At 41.7% G+C, this 18,795-nt stretch overlaps 1 protein-coding gene across 1 annotated transcript in view; it reads right to left on the reverse strand.

The window, feature by feature from the left end:
- Nucleotides 1-521: 521 nt before the first annotated feature.
- The window catches only part of LOC115796973 (RING finger protein 150-like), a 29,112-nt gene continuing 10,838 nt past the window's right edge, over nt 522-18,795 (reverse strand). Inside the window, exons 2-6 of the mRNA XM_030753468.1 lie at nt 12,847-13,097; nt 12,285-12,439; nt 8,818-8,914; nt 6,542-6,791; nt 522-5,637 (exon numbers count right to left, since the gene is read on the reverse strand). Of these exons, the coding sequence (XP_030609328.1) occupies nt 5,519-5,637; nt 6,542-6,791; nt 8,818-8,914; nt 12,285-12,439; nt 12,847-13,097 (872 nt within the window). The 3' untranslated portion in view covers nt 522-5,518. The remainder of the gene's footprint in view (nt 5,638-6,541; nt 6,792-8,817; nt 8,915-12,284; nt 12,440-12,846; nt 13,098-18,795) is intronic.

Genomic DNA, 18,795 nt, shown 5'->3' on the forward strand with positions numbered 1-18,795 from the left:
ACAAACAGACGTTTGAAAAAACAAAAGTCCACGTCAGTAGTGAAGAAACGCACACATCACCTCACCACGGCTCCGAGCACGTCGGCTCGCTCTGATTTCCTCCTCCTGCACAGCTGTGACTAAACTGTAAGAACGCAAGCAGAAGCCTCGAAATGTGATTAAAGTACCCTAAAAGCAGGCTGTGCTCATTCTGAATTACAGTTATGGCCAGACATCAGTAATGTAGTAGATTAAAAAACAATAATCCATAATAATCTATAAACATGGCTCAGGATTCACCTGCTTCAGTTTTAGGGACAAATCAGAATCTGTAACAAAGAGAGAGACGAGTGAAAAGACAAAAAAAAAAAAAGCAGGAAAAGAGAAGTCACAGCAGGAGTGGACTTTTATAGATGAGCCAGACTAAAGTGGACTAACGCCAGGCAACCAATCAAACTGCAGCATATAAGAAAATAGCCTGAATCAAAGAGCCAACCAGACGTCATTACTGGCAGTGACACAAGGGTCCCCCTCTGAAAAACTCCTGAAAAAGTTTTATTCTCTCACTTTTGAAGGACCAACAGAACAGAACAGAACAACAGAACAGTTGGCCAATCAGGAGCCTACAAACATGGCAGGCAGTCTGACATCAAAAGAGGAAATTTAAAGTGCACACCTTCGATGTCAGGAGACAAAATCTAAATTTTTCTTGTCCACATGTAAATGCTGAAATGGAGTTTCTGAAAGCTTTCGGTGACATAAAATGCTGTTTACGTGAGGACAAAAGGACAAAAACAAAAGAATAAGCAACGTTTTCCAAAATACGGGTGTAGGGTTTGAGGGTGCTGCTGGAAACTCAGCTGGTGCTTCCTGTTATCTAAATTTCAGATGTCATAAAGCAGCTCATGATGTCCTGAAGGTTCTAATGCTTAAAAGAAAAAAATATTGCACTGATATTTGAAATATATTTCACAACTAAAACCCTTTAAAAAAAAATGGACCTGCACAATATTGAAAATTTGAAGAAAAAATGATCTGAGAAAATTGACATTTATAGCCGCAGCTTCATAGGGCTCCATTGTGAGCCCCTGCCCCCTCCCAATTATATCAGAACATGTGACCTGATCCGGCAAAATGAAGTCGCGAGGGCCAATTCTTACACCAATAACATATTGCGGGTCATTTAGCAACAAAGGAGAGATTGCTTACATGATTTGAGTACTCTTATTGAGCCAATAAGAGCTCATTCATTTTGCTTTCCCTTGTTGCCAAGAACATCCCATAAACCTGGAAATGACCCGCAACACGCTACTGGTCTAAAAATAAGCCCTCGTGACTTGCGGCTCATTTTGCCAGATCGGGTCACATATGTTAGAATTATATTAGAAGTTCTCTGGGGGAACATCGTGCCACAGCAGCCTCGGTCTCTGCTTGCAGAAGAAAAGAAGAGAAAGTGATTCAAAGGAGGGTCGAGTTCAGTTCACGTCCACTATGTGGCAGCATTCACACAGTAAGAGAATGAAAAGTGCAAATGTCAATGCGCAGTTAAAGCTTACAACACAAAGCAACTTTAATTGAAACATTTCTCACTGAAAATTGGCCAGGACAAGGCATACAAAATCAGTCATCTCCACGTGTTACCAGCAAATGAGCCCTCCACCATTCTAGCAGTGTTTCAATTAGCTAGTGTTTACAGGATACTTGGCAACTAATCTTAGTGTGGGCTAATCCTCAGGATTGAAACTGAACTGTGAAGACACGGGAAAGGTGAAGCCTTGGAAGTAAAGGAGGATCTCATAACATAAATTCTGTTTTCTTGAAAGTCTGAAAGAAAAAGAGGCTGGGAGGACCGGAAACAGCAACACATTGTTTCTGTTACAAATCTGTATTTGCTTGAATTTCCCAAAACTCAACTGTTCTTCAGAAAAGTCCAAATTGCATTTCCTGTTTATTATTTCAGAACACAGATAAACAGTAAAAGCAACACTTAAACCTTTAACCTTGTTTGAGTACTGCAGGTTTTATGGTCCAGTCTGCCTGGTGGACCAGTGCAGCGCTGGTTTTCCAGCCTGCCCCTTGGCCTCGTTTCTCTCAGCTTTCATTGGGCTACATTTAAGAAAGAAAAAAAATATATGAAGAGAAATCAAGCCCAAAACCTTTAAGGACAAGCTTATAACAACAGTTCAGGCTTATAGCATCAATCTTTGCAAACTGGGTGTATGTACAATTATACAAATAATCAACAGCCTGGCCAAAACTCAATCACTGAGAATCATCCAGGCGATGGGTAGATGGGGGGATGGGAAGAAAAATCAGTCTTTTTACAAAAATAAACGTCTCCTCTGGTATCAAAATAGACGACAATCTTTTAACTCTCTCATTTTCAGGAAGCTCACGGCACTGGCGACATCACGATGTGACCGCAGCCCTACGTAGTCTGCGCACTTGTTCGACAAAACGACAGTGACGCCACATGGCAAAGTGAACTGCTGTAATATGCATTTTATTCATTTACACGTTCGGCTTTGAGCTGACGAATTCATCCCAAGTGAAACGCATTTCCACAAATCTCCTTCCACAGCTCTGACAGGGTTTCTCTATTCTGGGTACTTTTATTCACAGCATGTGGTGATGTTTACTTGACTTGTGGAAGTAATAATTGTATCTAACACCTACTGTGTGGCGTGCAGACTGCAGATTTGAAAGCGCTTCTTAGGTTTCCTAGAGTTCAGAGAAAGGATCCCTGACTAGCAAGTAACGGATCAGATCCTTGATTGTCAGGGTTTAAAGGTAAATGTGTCTATAAAAAAGGCAGCATGAGGCCATGGTAACAGACACGTGTGGTCAGGCAGACGGGCAGACGGACAGACGGCTGGACAGTCAAACAACAAAACGAGGCAAGGCTATAGACAAGGTTCTTATGTGGCATGTTGATGCCACCACAGAAAGTTTGCTTATTGAAGGTTAAGACGACGGAAGAATGACAAGGGAAGGCTTTCCATTGTGTAGCCTAAAGGCTGGGCAGTCTTTCATACCTCATTTCAATTTACAATTAGCTAGAATTTCTCCATTAATTCCACAAACGAGCAACGATCTACCTCTCAGACTATCGCAACAAAAATTTCTCACAGTCTGAGTTGATCCAAAATGTGCAAAACTCCAAATACCGTTTCAGACGAATGGGTTCGTCAAATGCCACAAGCCACAATGAACCGGCCTCGTGCTGCTTTCCATCTGAAACGGAAGACTCGCAATTTTCAGTTGGAACATCGCTTTGAGGGCGGATATCCACTCGGAAAGTTGGAAAAGTCACATCAGCAGTGCACATAAACAGCAGTAACTGGAGAACTTGGAATCTTTACTGCCACTGTTGTGCATTTGTGACTTGCTAAATAACCACCATCAGCCTCTATCCGAGAATGTGCTGCAGCTTTTTTTTTAAGCACTTAACAGACATTGTGTTGTACTCTAAGCATTGCTGCTTACGGCTGCGTGACTCTACCCTCCTAGGGAGCAAAACAAGCCTGTTATTCCAACTACTACTACTGGAAAATGATCAAGTCGGATGCGACTTCACTCCCAGCTCCAACTTCCGAGTTAAGAGGAACACAGCAAACAGTGTTGGAGTTTGTACATCTTTTACTCTTATTCCCTTCTCATGCACTTTGGGTGGTACAGCTTGAGCTGTTCCACAATCAAACTTTTCTAGTGGCTTATGCCAATAAAACCATTATTTGACACAATGTGGGCCAAAGTAATGCCTTTGACTGCTATCGCGCAAGACTGAGCTTTATTGCACTTACATTTTGTTGTTATGGGTTTGAGTAAGTATGTCAAAAATATCCCACTTCCATCTGCAATAGTTTAACATCTAAGGTTTCATTAGATCCCTTTTAATAAATAAATTAATTGGACTTTCTGTATGATGACTATCAGGAAAACGTTATCTGACGTGGACCAAAACACGTCCCTCACTGCTACAAAATACGACTGAACTCTGTGACTCCTCTTCTGTCTTTCTGTCCACTTTACAGAAACTGAGCGAACAGAACGGACCAGGGCAGACGTGTTCACCTCGAGTGTTTCATTGAGAATAAAAGCTGCAGGTTCTGGCCATGCAGACAGTTTAAAACTGTTATTTCAGGTCAACATTTCTGTCAGGATTGACAGAAATGTGTCTGCTCAGCACTGGAAGTATTTTAGATACTTCAAAAGATGACCGATACATTATGATGGCATGTCTCAGAACCATTTTTTCCTAATGACCTGAATACCCAAGCTGATTTGTTGCGAGTTTTCATACCCTTTAGCTGGTCTCCATAAGCACTTTTTCTACAGAAACTCTACACTAGTTCAACCCTATAATTTTCTGTGGAGCCTTGCAAACTACAAAGAACACTTTTCAAAATGTCATCACTCTTACAGTCATACATAGGAACCCTGTTTGGAAACCCAACTGTGGACAGACAGCACCCAAACTAAATACTGTCAGAGTGTTGTTAAGATAAAGAAGCCAAGAAGAACACAGACAGGGAAAAGGAGGGGAAAAAATACTCCATGTAGTTGCTGTTCAATACTGCAATCAAACTATGGTAGTAATACTTCCTGGCCAAGTCTACTGCTTTCCATCACCAGCAGACAGAAAAAAGCCACTGCTCAGAGTAGCTTGTGTGTCTTTTCAAAATAAAAGTCTACCATTGCAAAATATAAGTCAGCCACCGCAGATGCCTCACACACATGAAGAAACAGGGCTTGCCTTGTTGGCAGGCAAATTAAAATGAGCTGAATTAACAGGTTTACCGATAATCCAGACCTAGAAGGGAAGCGAGCAGCCCATCATGACTGGTTTAGCTGTTGTGCTTTCCTATCTGGGAAAACCTGGTAACAGAATATTCCAAGAGATCCAGAGAAAAGTTACAGAACAAAACCATAATGTATATTCACAGTCTGCATCGCTCACAGAAATACAACCTGCCGCTGCTCGAAAGTCCTTCAAGTTAAGGGAACAGAAAAAAAAAAAAAAAAAAAAAAAATTCCTCGAAAAATTTGGCGGTATTTGAACTGAAGGACTGGATTTATACTGGAAGCTTGTCAGGATGGTGGGTAAGACACCAAGAAAAGAGTCAGTTTTTTTTTTTTTTTTTTAAAGAAAGTGAGGATTTCTAGGATTTCGTCGAGACATCTGCAGAATGAGTTGCACTGGAGAAAAATCCTGGTTATACCAAGGACCGAGGAAAGAGGTGAGGCAAACACACTGGAAAACACCCACTTAACTGAGTTCCACTATGTCTGGTCCACCTTGGGCAGTCCAGACAAGTCGGTTTGGTGAAATCTTGAATCACATATCCAAGGAGAAAAGCCCAGTAGAACCCTGGTGCTGGCTCTGGGTTTAGCTTCCAATTGGAACCAGATCCTGGGCCTAACTCAGGTCGAGTGGGTTTTTTTTTTTTTTTTTTTTTTTTCAAAAACAAGAGTTGGGTCTGAGACCTGATCAGGGCCTGGTTTAGGCCGGTTCTGGTTTGGTTCTGCTGTGCTGCTCTCAGGACTTGTCCCCCAACCGAGGCTGCTCCAAGGACCCTTCCTCATCTGACAAACCCGTTTCCACAGCGATGACGAATGATGCCACCGAGGCGCTGCTCGCCATGGGCTGAAGCTCACCTGAAAGACAGAAGAACAGGGGCTGTTTCAGAGCTTCTAGAAACATTTAACTTTTGTTTTCAATTTGTTTAGTTTCCAGAGCAGGTTTGCTCTTCTTCTAGTTTTTATTTCAGTTAACCTTATACCTCCGAACATGTCAAACGCGACACAGCGTACTTCAAAAGTGCCGCTGTTTGTGAACTTATGGCAACAAATACTGTAATGCCCCTATATGGCTGTGAAGTGCAGGTCCTGAGCTTTCAGGAACTGTTTGAATTTTTCTGATAGGACAAACGATCGCGGAGTTACGGTAAGAAGCCATCTGATCAAAGTTCCTTTGATCGACCGACTCCGCGCTGATACGCTACGTCTTAACCAGCTGTTCGGCGCTTCAGTGGCGATTGCCTGGCGTTAAAGGATGAACTAAAATCCCTTTTTGACACTGTTTAAATTAATAATGGCAGTAATGAACCTTTAAGCTGTTTGCCAGCCACTATTAAACAACAAAAACAAAAGAAGAGCCGCCTGTTAACTGCCAGGTATTGGAGTGGCTGAACTTACAAGGTCTCACATTACCTTTTAAAAGCGCCAATTTAATTATAACTCTTATAATAAAACAAATTGTGGTTGTCTTGAACTTCACGATGATCTGATCGCCTCGGGGTCATACCTGCTCAGATGAATCTACATCTTTTTGCACTCATTTCCACTCTCAGTACAGTGGTGATAATCAATTCAAGGGAAATAAATTGTCAAAAATTACAAGTTCTCGTGTCCATGTGTCAAAGTCCCATTTGATCAGAGGAAAGACCTCGCACTGCTCTGTCAGCATGACTATAGTGGCCACGACTGAAGTGTGTTATGGGGCAGAAATACCACTAGGTGTCAGTATAAGAACACCGATCACATGCAGTGTGAGAGTCACCTGTGTGGGTGTCTGTAGTGGCGGTCACAGGGCTGTCCCTGAGGGTGTCTGGGTCCTGGTAGTCCTGCGGGAGCCCCACTCGCCGGACGCCGGGGTCCAGCACCACTGAGGAGCCGCCCTCGCTTAGCGTGCCGTCACTGGATGCACCGGACACCACAGCCTCCAGGGCCCCGACTCCGCCTACACCACTCACACGGCCCAGGTCCAGGTCATAGTCCAGAGGCAAGTCGTCCAGACAGTCTGCATTCAGCTGTCATGGAGAGATAAGACAGAGCGTGTTTCCGGCAAATGCCATGGTGGGATTATCAGTCAGATAAAAGGGAAGCTCCCAAGAAGCCACTGATATAATTTTAATTCCAAGTAATTTAACTGATTGAAAATTTCTTTCTACAGCTGGTAGACCTGTCTCCAATTGAATTCCAAACACTAATATTTCTTCACAGTAAGACTCGAACCAATAACCAACACATCTGACAGTTATTTTCTTCAGAAGTCAAAACATCCCATCTTTGTTCTGAAATACAAGGTTATTTAATCAAAAACCTCCCAATTTTCAATTTATCATCATAGAAACCTGAAAAAGTAACATAATTACATTCCAGGAGAAGCTGGTTCCAGAAAACCTGGGATATTTTTGGCTAGTAATACTATTAAAAAACTCTACTTCAAAGTTAAAAATGTTTTTCCTTGTAGAACAGTGAGGGTGAATTCAGAGTTTTGTTACCACTACAGAAAAACATCTTTTTACTTTGGCAACTGTAAAAATAACTTAATCAATGAATAATACACAACACAGAGCAGATGTCTAAGGAATGCAGTAACCTAAACATGTTTTAATACCAGTGATACTCATGGTTTATACTCTGCTGTTTGATTTGTTCTTTTAATGGCTGATCCAACATGTGTCCACATCATTTTTAACAGTTTGCCAGCACAGAATTGCAACCAGACAAATATCGTCCACCGATTTAAGTAAATGCAGCGTTCTTGGCAGATACGCTGATGTAAATCAACAGGGTCACATTTGTGCTTTTCTGTTCTCAGTGTTGGACTAAAGCTTTGATAAAAACACTTTACTGACGATTAGAAAATAACAGCACAAAAATAACAGTTAACATGAAACCACCCCTCTGATCTGACACATGACAAACAGCAGCTGTATTGTGTGGTCCTCAGTCACAGGTCGGGTGCTGAAATTGGCAATCGGTCATCAAAACTGCCAAAGAGATGGGAGCCATAAAGGGTGCTGAGCTAAAATGGCTCTTTTGAAACAGAGGCTGAACTGAGGGGCCGCCCAGATCTGTGAATCATTTAAAGCTACTCCAGTAGAGTCAAAAAATGAAGCTGCAAATCAGCAGAATAGGTCCACTTTAATGTAACATTACCTAATAAGTAATAATTGTTGTAAATATCCTAAAGGAACATTTAAATCCGGCTCCAGCTCTAAGGATTGGCTGGGTTCTTGACTCTGATTGGCCTATTTTTTGTCAGCTTTATCTGGAATCACTGAGCACAAGTTTTTCTTTTCTCCGCATTAATGGAAAAATACAGGTCAGTACTATCTGCTGCTGGAGGCTGCCAGAGGCAGGGGCATCTTGGGTGGAAATGGACACGCTCTGTTCTGCTAGTTTTTCTTGCAGCTTCAGGAATTTCCCAACTTCTGGGCTAAAATGTTACTACGGGGTGTCTCAAACAACTGCAAACTGTTCCTCCTTCTTTTGGGGTGAGAAGGTTTATGCAGGTCATGAAAACATTCCCATTTAATGAATCATCCATTTCTAAAACTGATGATGAACGGTTTAATGGAACACTAACGCTTCATATTCTGGGATGTTTGTGTGTCACTTACGCAAACAGACAACGGGTTACATCTTTGTCAGTGAGAAGGCTGTGAAACTGACAATGATTCAGACGCCTGGCTCACCTAAAATTAACAATCAGGATTCTCATAATGTGATCCTTTCTTCTCCGCAGTTTAAACATTTTAAAAAATGGGTACTCTTGGGACCTTTGTTCTGGCCCCCAAGCCCTATGTTTGACACCCAAGTCAAGCTGGCAATAGAAATCAGAGGATGCATGACTGGGAGCAGAGACTGGTTATCAGAGAGCAAAGATCAAGAAAGAAGATAATCATCACTTCTTATTCAACCCTAATCATGTCTGAACTTTATTGTACAGTCTTAAATGACTTCCTTTCAGGGCTGCATTTCCTGCTCTATGCTCACAAAAGTAAACCTAAAAAAAACAAAAAACTGCTTCAATGTCGTCACACTCACAGCAATGCCCAGAGCTTTCAGGATGTTCATCTTGCACATGGGACATGTGCGATGGTCCAGCAGCCACGGATCCACACAGCTCTTGTGAAACAAATGTCTGCAAAGAAGGAAAAGAATGTGGTGAAATCAGTTCTACTGTTAATATGAAAAACAGTAGAAAACCGCTGTGGGGAAAGACAAAGATCACAGCTGCTTTCACTCAGTGCAAGCGCACAATAATCTGAGCAAACATGCTTTTTGAAACCCCACAACACCCTGGGTGTGCAGTGCACTGTGTGAGGTTATAAACAGTCACTGTGGTCGCAACCTAAAATACATTTTCTCTGATCACAAGAAAACAATTTGCCCTGAGCTGAACTCAGCAGCTTCCATCAGCACAAACTGGTTTTTCTGATCACATGAAAACAAGACGGCAACAATTTAATAAAGGTCCTTTCTGCCTGCGACCATCACGGCCTCCATCCAACAACATTAGAGCAGGTCTGAACAATAAACAATGAATGGGACTTTCTGACATTTTAACAGAGTTAACCGCAGATTCAATTCTATCTGCTGTGATTTATCTGCCACTGTGTGCCAGAAGCTGCATTTAAGCTTTCAATTAAGGATGGTTGTGATTTTTGCACATAACTCGTTATTTTCTCAAATTTCCCATTTTCACTGATGCCTGTAAGACACATAAATCTGCTGTTTGCCAACCACCACTAACATCAGGAAGAAGACGAGACCGCTAACCACAGATCACCAGTTAAAATATAATATATATTTATGAAAAACAGATGATACAACTACAAATAAGAGACATATACAAAGCCAAAGATGACAACAGTGCTTTGCAAACTTCCAGGTAAAGCCAGCGTGTCTCAGAAGTCGTTTAAAGCATTCTGGGTGCGGCAGAGATTTTCGAGGAAAAGTCAAACCCTTCCAGTGAATGCTGAATAGTAGCTTTGTTTAAAATGCCCATCACTAGTTACAGTATACCAGCAATCAAATCCAAGGTGTCGGCCAAGTTCAAGTCCATTTGAGCAAGTCACAAGTTAATCTGTGAAGCACCTGAAACAGGCAAACCTTCAACAAAATATTTTATATTATTTATGCATTTATTTCACAGTCGGTATTTTCATATTAAATGAATGACGTGAGGCCACAGAACGTTAACAGACTGTTCACATGGCAAATGCACCGCTGGCACTCTTATTTGTACAAGCACTGTAAAAAGCATTTGACAGCATGTGTGTGAATAACAGGTCCTAAAAGGCCTCAGTGACACAGGCTTAGAGACCAGTTAGTAACCATCTGACAGCCACCCATCACTAGGGGAAAATGTGCATTCCCCACTGGTTACAAGTGGTTGCTGGCAGTGGCTCAAGTTCCATTAATGCAGGCCTAGAGGATGGTCAGTGAACACCTGGCAACCACTGGTGACACGGGAAATGTATGCATTTAGCAACCAGTTGGCGAGAGGCTGCTGGACGTTGCCGGCAGATCCTAGCTCGAATTTGGTTGCAAAGAGGCGCACAGTGCTGCATCAAACACCTGCGGCTGCTTTGGTTTCTAGCAGACTGCTGCAGTGGTTTGCGTGGCAGACGTTGAGTGGGCTGTGGCAAGTGCGCTGCAAACCCGAAATGGAGACCATTTGCCTTCAAAGTAAAAGCTGTGTCTTTTGAGAAGTGTTTGCTGCAGTAGTAGCGCGCAGCTTTTACTTTGAAGTCCATCGTGTTCCAAGGTACTTTTTTTTTAAGTTTCACTACAGAAATGTTGAGTGTTTGTAGACAATTCAGTGTCCTTAAAGCAACAATCTGCTTGTGACCAACGCTATCACAAGGAGGGTTTTGATGGGGCACAATTTTTGCAACAGACTTCATCTGGCGACCATCAGCAACCACACATTTCTCTCTTCCAACTGGAGGTTGCCAAACAGTTGCTAAACAGTCTGTGTGACTGAGGCCAAAGACTTACTCCCAGCAGGCTTTGGTTTTTGGAGAAAAAAAAAAAAAGGTTGACATCACAACAAAGATGTCAGTCACAGTTTATGGTGCAGCTGCAGCCTGTCCTGTCACAGAATGCAGGAAAAACTGAGGTTGAGAACCAAAGTGGAGTCAAAATGTTTTTCTGTAGTCGACAGCGAGTGCAGAGGTTACTGAGAACACGAACCCATCACAGGTAAAAAGCCAGCAAGCGTCCTTTATCTAACCACCCGATCAGCACGCTCAAACATGAAAAAAGGCGCCTTCCCAGCTGCTCCCTTCCACTCCCAGTTTGTTTTGCAGACACAGATCAACTGAACCAAAAACAAGTCAAAACTAGAGCTGCCATGCTACTTTCCCACCGCCGAGGAACCGGTTCGCGTGCCAGTGCGGTTCCCAATGAACCGGCGAAACGCTTAAGAACGGGCCCACGTTCCCACCGCGTTTCTGTGAATTGCTCCTTTACGTATGAGTGTGGGCGGGTCCTCGTCTGGACACGGAAGCCGAAGCGCACAAATGTGGGAGAACACGCTCCCCTTTCTTGTGCTGCAAATTATTTTACGGTCCAAACCAAACTACTGCAGCATCTGTGTGCAGCACAGAGGGAAACAGACAGCGATTAGAGCAAGACGACAAGTCCGCACGTTGTGTCCTTTTATCTGTGATATGAACTGATACAAAGCAGCAAGTTCAGCCTTAGAGCCCAACCTAATTCACAGCCGTGAAAATCGCTTTGCTTTTCTCACATAATACACATGTAATATGGTACAAAAGTTTATGTTGAGATGAGTCACGCCCTTCTGCTGCTTTCGTCACGTGTTCGTGGTTCGAGACCAGCTAGTTTGCGGGGCTGGAATTGAACCCGTTTTTTGACCGAGGACCGAGTGCTTCGGCGGTGGAAAACCCGCCAAATGGTTCAAATTAAGCCACCGGCACCAGAACCCTGTTGGTGGGAAAGAGGCCCCCGTGTGCAGGTACTGCTTATTCAGGTTCAACTTCTTCTAAACTTTGCTGCTGGCTCATAGCAGCTGTCCTCGCAGTGATACCTGCAGCACTACATTAATTTTAAAGCATACGTTACCAATTATAAAATTCATATACATTTTTATTCTACTAATAAAAATATGGTATATTATAGATTACACTACCATGAATAAATACATCATTAAGAGTCAGTTGACTGAAACTGTCCTGTCCTGTCCTTTCAGACAGCTGCAGCGTAAAGATGTCAGGAGACTCACTCCTCTCATTTTCAGTCTCCATGACTTTGTTTCTTCTGTGGCAGCAAAAAAAAAAAAAAACACTCCTGCTGAAGTGGAACAAATGGTGCAAAGACACCATTTGTTCCACTTCAGTCCGTGTTTGTGGGCTGACGAACACAGACTATAAAAAGACTAACACAGCTTAAACTGAATGAATGCTATATATGAATGTATATAAGATGCTACACTGGATTCTCCATTTCAGTCCTGAGTGAGGTGTTCCTCAGGCTGTGGTTACCTGCAGGGCAGGATGCGGACCACGTCGTTGGCCTTGTAGCCCTCGATGCAGACGGCGCAGTTGTCGAAGTCGGCCTCCGTCTCCTGGTCGCCCTTCCTGATGGTGCGAACCTGAAGCTTACTGATGGCTTTCTTCGCCGCGTCACCAAGACGCCGCTGGAGAGACGGAGAGTGGGCAAGAAGACTTTATTTCAGTTTGTGAAATGTGATAAATTTTCCATGCTTTAGAAAAAAAAATGAATATCTACAAATAATCTGATATACTTGAAATATTTTGGTCTTTATGACATGCTTTTAAACATTGTTTGCTGGGGTTATACTGAATTGATTAATGATGGCACATTTTCTGACAAAATGATTCACATGTAATGATTTACTCTTAAAGCTGAATCCTGTAAGAGATAAAACCTTTTTCACAGACCATCTGAAATGAGCTGCTAAGGTAAAAACCTGTTAGGAGTGATTAAGAGTTTCTTAATCAGGGAAGAAAATGTCAAAGATCCAGACCTTTCCTTCTGAAATGCCTCATTTAGCAATATCATCGTGCAATCAGCTGTTTGTACCTGGTTCCTGTCTCGCGCGTTGGCGTATCTGAACCTCTGGATGTAGTAGAAGACGAGCCAGGCGAGGGAGATGATCATCAGCACGATGAAGGAGATGGACACGAACACCACCGACGTCCTGCTCACGTACTTCTGCAGGTTCCTCGTCCCGATGGTGATCGTCATGGTGACCGTCACATTTCGCTCCAGCAGTGAAACGATCTCGCGACCTTTCGGCTCTGGGATCATGATGGCGACCACCTCACCCACACCTGCAGATCAGGAGAGGTGAAAGGCACTTTAACTAAGTGACAGATAGAAGAACATCCAACTGATTTCAATTTCATTCCTTAGCATCACACAACTGCAATAAAACTTTAAAACTCAAACTCGTTTGTCAAATTAAAAGAGTTAGAGCTCCATAAGCAACAACCACAGCCTTAATTACACAGAACAGGAATGAATTTCAAACCTCAAGGTTAAAAAAAACAAAAATCTAACTAAGACCTTATTTAAGCCAGAGTGTTTAGTGGTCTTTATTTTATTATTTTTAACACTTATTTTGTGATCGTGATCTCTCCAGCATGTCCTGGACGCTCCCTGCGACCTCGTCCCAGTTGGACACACTGAGAGCATCTCAGCTAGGAGGTATCCTCGTCAGATGCCCAAACCACCTTAATTGGCTCTTTTTAAGGTAGTGAAGTAGCAACTCTGAGCACCACACCCTAGCTGAGCCCAGCCACCGTTCAGAGGGAGCTCATTCCAGCTGCTTGTATCCGCAACCTTGTTTTTGGGTTTCTGTCAGTATTCAGAGCCTGTGGCCACAGCTGAGCGTGGGAACATTGATTAACCAGTAAATTGACAGCTTCACTTTCACACTCAGCTCTCTTCACCACAACAGATCAGTACAGCGTCCACACTGCTGCACACGTGGACCTAATCTTTCTGTAAATCTCCAGTTCCACTCTCCCCTTACTGCTGAACAGGACCCCAAGATACTTCAACTCATCCACTCTGAGTAAATGAATGATTTTTTAAGTTTTACAAAAATTACAAAATTTTGACTCCTGCTACCAAAACTCCCAGCATTCTTTCCACATTAGAAATAAAAGATTGTGTGGAAACGCCGTCCCAGCAGTGTTGCACAATGTACCACAAATGTGCTGCACTTGTAGTTTCTTTCCAGTTCATCCCAAACGAGCTCAAAGGGGTTTCACTCTCCTGTACAATCGTTTGACTGTTTTCTCCTAAATTTCCAGCTCATTCTCATCTCTCTGTAGGATAAACCTCTGACCAGCAAGTCCTCCTTCACTTGTTACTTTGTTTTCTTCCCTCACTATTCCAAAGGCAATGCACAGTTGCCACTTATATCATTAGTTTATCCTAATAATGCACCAGATGGTGTCATTCCACCATTTGTTCCAACACCTGTCTGCAAATAAACAGAAGGAAGGAATCATTTTATCAGATTAAGGCTTTACTTCCACTCTTGTAGAAAACTTCCAAAAAAGTGCACCAAAAGTGGGCTGATTAAGCTTTTCCTTATTTCCATATTTACTGTTCCAGTGGTGGATATTTGTTTAAACATGGCTAAAGTTTAAAAAAAACAAACAAACAAAAAAGCTCTGTAAGCCTTCAGACTGCTCTAAATGCTCAGTTTGACCTGATGTTCAAACCTTCTGTTTGTGAGGGGCAGCCAATCAGATGAAAGTAGGCTAAATTTATTTAATTGGCACTGAATGGTAAATGGACATGACAGCTAAATAATGAACTGAAACTCCCTATAGAGGCCACTGAAGCTAAAGAGGACCTGCAGCTCTAGGGTCATTAATGGTACAGATGCTCTTCAGTGACAGACTGCTGCATCCTAAATGCACAAAGGAGCGTTACCGCAGATCCTTCCTCCCAGCAGCTGTAAGACTTTATAACCATCACTGCTCCCAACAAAAACCACAATAACCTACACAATGTAGGATAATATATAATATACTGTAAATAGTCCGGCCTGTTAAGGTTCAACACACAGGCACATCATGTACATTGTATATAGTGTTATTATTAGTAGTATTAAGGTTAATCTTGTTTGTTGATTTTATATATATATATATTCTTTTCTTAATAGTGTAAATTATTATATTTTTATTTATATTTATAATAACTGCGGCTGCTGTTACACCCAAATTTCCCCTCTGTGTCTTTTTTTCAAGTTGTCATTTTATACATCATTCTAGAGCCAGTTAAAGCTGACCCGGTCTTTAGTTTTTTTTTTTTTTTTGGTCTGAAAAGCCCTCCCAGAGCGATTGTTTTTACCAGAACAGCCATTAAAACTCATATATTCAATGTTCTGTCATTTACAACACATTTACGAAACCCGAACTGCAAACCTTTTCGTTTTTTTAATGCAGGAAAAATGACTGCCAATCAACTAATCGACTATCAGAGTTCAAAGTGAGCCCTTTGCTTTAGGCAACAAACACTGTTTACAGATATGGAAAGCTTAATCATCTTATTTATTTACTTTTCCGGTTTCCAGAAATTGATCGTCTTCACTTGACCTCCTTGTTGTGGAGGTAACCTCTCACAGTTTGAACTCAACACAAGCACACCCGCACCGGCAGCCTGTTTATTGATCCAATAACAGCTTCTGCTCAACAAATCCCCCCATCACTATGGAGACCAGCTCCTCTCCCACGCACAAGGGACTGCCGCTCTAAAAATATACCGAATACACGGCCTGTGATGCACTGTATATCCAGCTTTGGGATGGAGTTTGACCATAAGATTATATAAGTCACTCTGTGACTACTATAGGATTATTGCAGGATTTCTATAATCCTGTGGCAGGTATTACTGCAGATCTAAAAACCTCTTAATCACCGAGTCGGTTGCCGTTATCAGAGATTTGTTTTTAACCGCAGCACACAACACAGATTTCTGTTGTTCAAAGCGATGTCTTTGAAGTCTAAAGTACACTGAGAGAAGCTTTCTGCCTTCCAATGTACAAATTCTCCATCAGCTCTAAACCTCAGTGTCTGTTGAACATGCAGCAGGCTGTACTGAATCACTGAGAAATCTGGCTTTTCTGTCAAAATGACAAAAAACATGTTAAGACAAACACAAATGTGTATCTGTTATCAACAAAATGCAGTGAAACAGAGGAAAGCTCCGTTTCAGTGCAAAGCTAATCTTTTGGCTGCTGTTTGAGCCTGTCATTGTTGTTTTATTTCAGCACCAGTTAATAACAGTCAGCCTGAGGCTGGTTAAACTGCACAGTAAAGACCCAACAATATTAGAACCCCAACAAACAGATGATTCCTGATGAACAAGAACGTGGCTGCTATGGGAAGGAAGAACTCCTTTTTAAGAGGACGAGAGCTCCAGTAGAAACAGGCTCAGGGATGGGGAGCATATCCTACTACATGTGTAGATGCACCAGTCAATTTTAAACTGCCACTCTTCCCAGAGCACTGAATAGATGACACACTTATTTCATGTTATGGATATGGTCGTACAATTATCTGCCATTTTACTTCCATAACCAGTAGATATGATTGCCAACACGAAGCTAAAACTGTTGTGAAACTACTGTGCACCTTTGTCCCTGGTGTAAATTGAGCACCATGTCACCATGCCTTGTTATACCTACAATTTTAAAGTTGAGTTTGGCACCTAAGTGTTAATCCTGGAACAGGTCCCACAAAAAAAAAAGTTTTAAAGTTTTAAATAAATCAATAAAGTTAAAAATTCTAATTCTAAAGTCAGGTCAGGATGTGCAGCTGGTAATGATTCATGTCTTGCTCAAGGACATTCATGGTGCAAGATTGTACGCCCCAACTCTGAGTCAAACCACAACACTAAGCTTCAACAGCTGCTTATTCTGAGGTGGAAAATACACAAACACACAAAGTCTCATGAGCTCTGCACATCTGAGGAAAAAAATTTAATTTGTGTTTGCCTGTCCACCATATTTGGGCTGTTTTGATTTAGAGTTGAGGCCATCCTTGTGACTGAGGCCTGACTCAGTACAAATGCACCCTCATGTAACCCCAAACGTGGAGAAAAATATCCCAGAGGAAGGTTTGTTATCAGACAGCGACTTAACTGCATCTCTGAAGTAAATGTTCGATTCCACACTGAAAATGTGGCATGTAAAACCAAGTTCATTGGTAACTTTAAAGAGTTTAACTGCAAAGTTTAACTGTACAGTAAAACTGTACAGTAAACTCTTCCAGACAACAGAGAAATGTGTCACTACAAGTTGACAGCAAATCATTGCCCCATTCAGTCTGAAGCTTTCAGAACAAGTTGGTGATTAACTACAGGAGAAACTGGAAGAAAGATCTGTGTCAGTGTGTACAGTAACTTATTTCACCTTAAAATATTCCATCTCAAATGTATCAGACCCCAAGCCACAGCAACAGGGAGTCACAAAGAAAATATTTAATTTTTTCATCATAATATCAATAACAAGTGTCAAAACAAGTGTCAACTGACTGAATGTGTTAACATCTAAAGTATTAATTTTATTTGATTTGTCCTAATTTTGTGTCAAGGTAACTGTGTGTCCATCTTAAAGCAATTTTTTCAGTTCTGTTTGCTTCTGGAGTTCCTCAAGGCTCAGTCCTCGGTCCTCCATTATTCTCCAATTACATACAGAAAATATTTCCTAAGCATCACACTGGGTTATGTGGACTCCTGGATCTATTTATGATTTGAATCTTGGACAAAAATACAACCTCAATGCTCCCAGCATGAGATATATAACCACTCCCGTATTGGTTTTTACCACAGGAAGCCATTATTACTTGTACAAATATGATTGCACAATTCTCATTTTGCACAAATGTTCAGGGAACATCCCTGAACATGAGATATGAAATATGCATTACAAGATTTACTGATGGGTAAAAATCAATGCCGTTTAACATTATATACAAGGTAGTAGCATTGATCAGATCAGCTGGCGAACTAGACAACTCCAGTATGAGTTTGCTAGCATTAAAAGTAGCAAGCTAACTATAGACAGCTAGCTCACTTTAACCTAGCCACACTACATGAACAGTGACAATAAAAGCAAGATGACAATTAGATTATTCAAGATTATTCACTCAAGACAATAGTTGGCTGGGCTTGGTATAGAACTGGGCAAAAATATTTAGCCAACCCTGATATATAAGGAGACAAACTGTTTCTTTCTTCAGAAATTCTGATGACTCAGCAATCATGGGTTTTATCAGTGAAAGACAGGAAGAGGAGTACAGGGGCATGATTAGGGACTTTGTGGACTGGTGCAACCTCAGCTGCCTTCAGCTGGATATTAGTAAAACCAAGGAGATGGTGATTGACTTTAGGAACAGGCTGGATAAGCTCAAAGAGAGTGAGCTCCATCGGGGCTGAACTGGACTCTGTTCAGCAGGTGGCTGGATTGAGGAATAGCAGCTCAGACCCACTGCATGACTTGGAGGTGCTTCAGGAAAGCACCTTCAGCCATAGACTGACACCAACTCAGTGCAGGTGCAGGTGTGTGTGTGTCCTTATATTAGCAATATAAGCAATTTCCTGCACGGGATCAATAAAGTTCTATTATATTCTCTCTCTTTTTTTTTTTTTAAAGCGATCTTGAGCAACAGTTCTCCAGGCTTTCTGAATATCTAGGCTTTCTTTGGACATTGTTTTTTTGTGTGTTTGGTTTTTAACTTAACCGTGACCTCTGAATCATTCAAGCATTAAAAGGCACCTAACTCAAAGGATGAGCCAGTGTTGTGTCTACACTTCATCTTAGCACAGAACCAATTTTAAAGTTTAACTTTGGATACTTTGTTACTGGCAGCCACTCAAAAAACACATCACTTGTTCCCATTTCTGTAGTTAAAATGCAAAAATGACAGTTTGAAAGACATAAATCATTAACTACAGAAAAAATAGCATTTTTGCACCAAAAAGGTGATTGTGTAACTCTGCATGGTGTGC

Source organism: Archocentrus centrarchus, chromosome 18, assembly GCF_007364275.1.
Source record: "Archocentrus centrarchus isolate MPI-CPG fArcCen1 chromosome 18, fArcCen1, whole genome shotgun sequence".
Classification (NCBI taxonomy): Eukaryota; Metazoa; Chordata; class Actinopteri; order Cichliformes; family Cichlidae; genus Archocentrus; species Archocentrus centrarchus.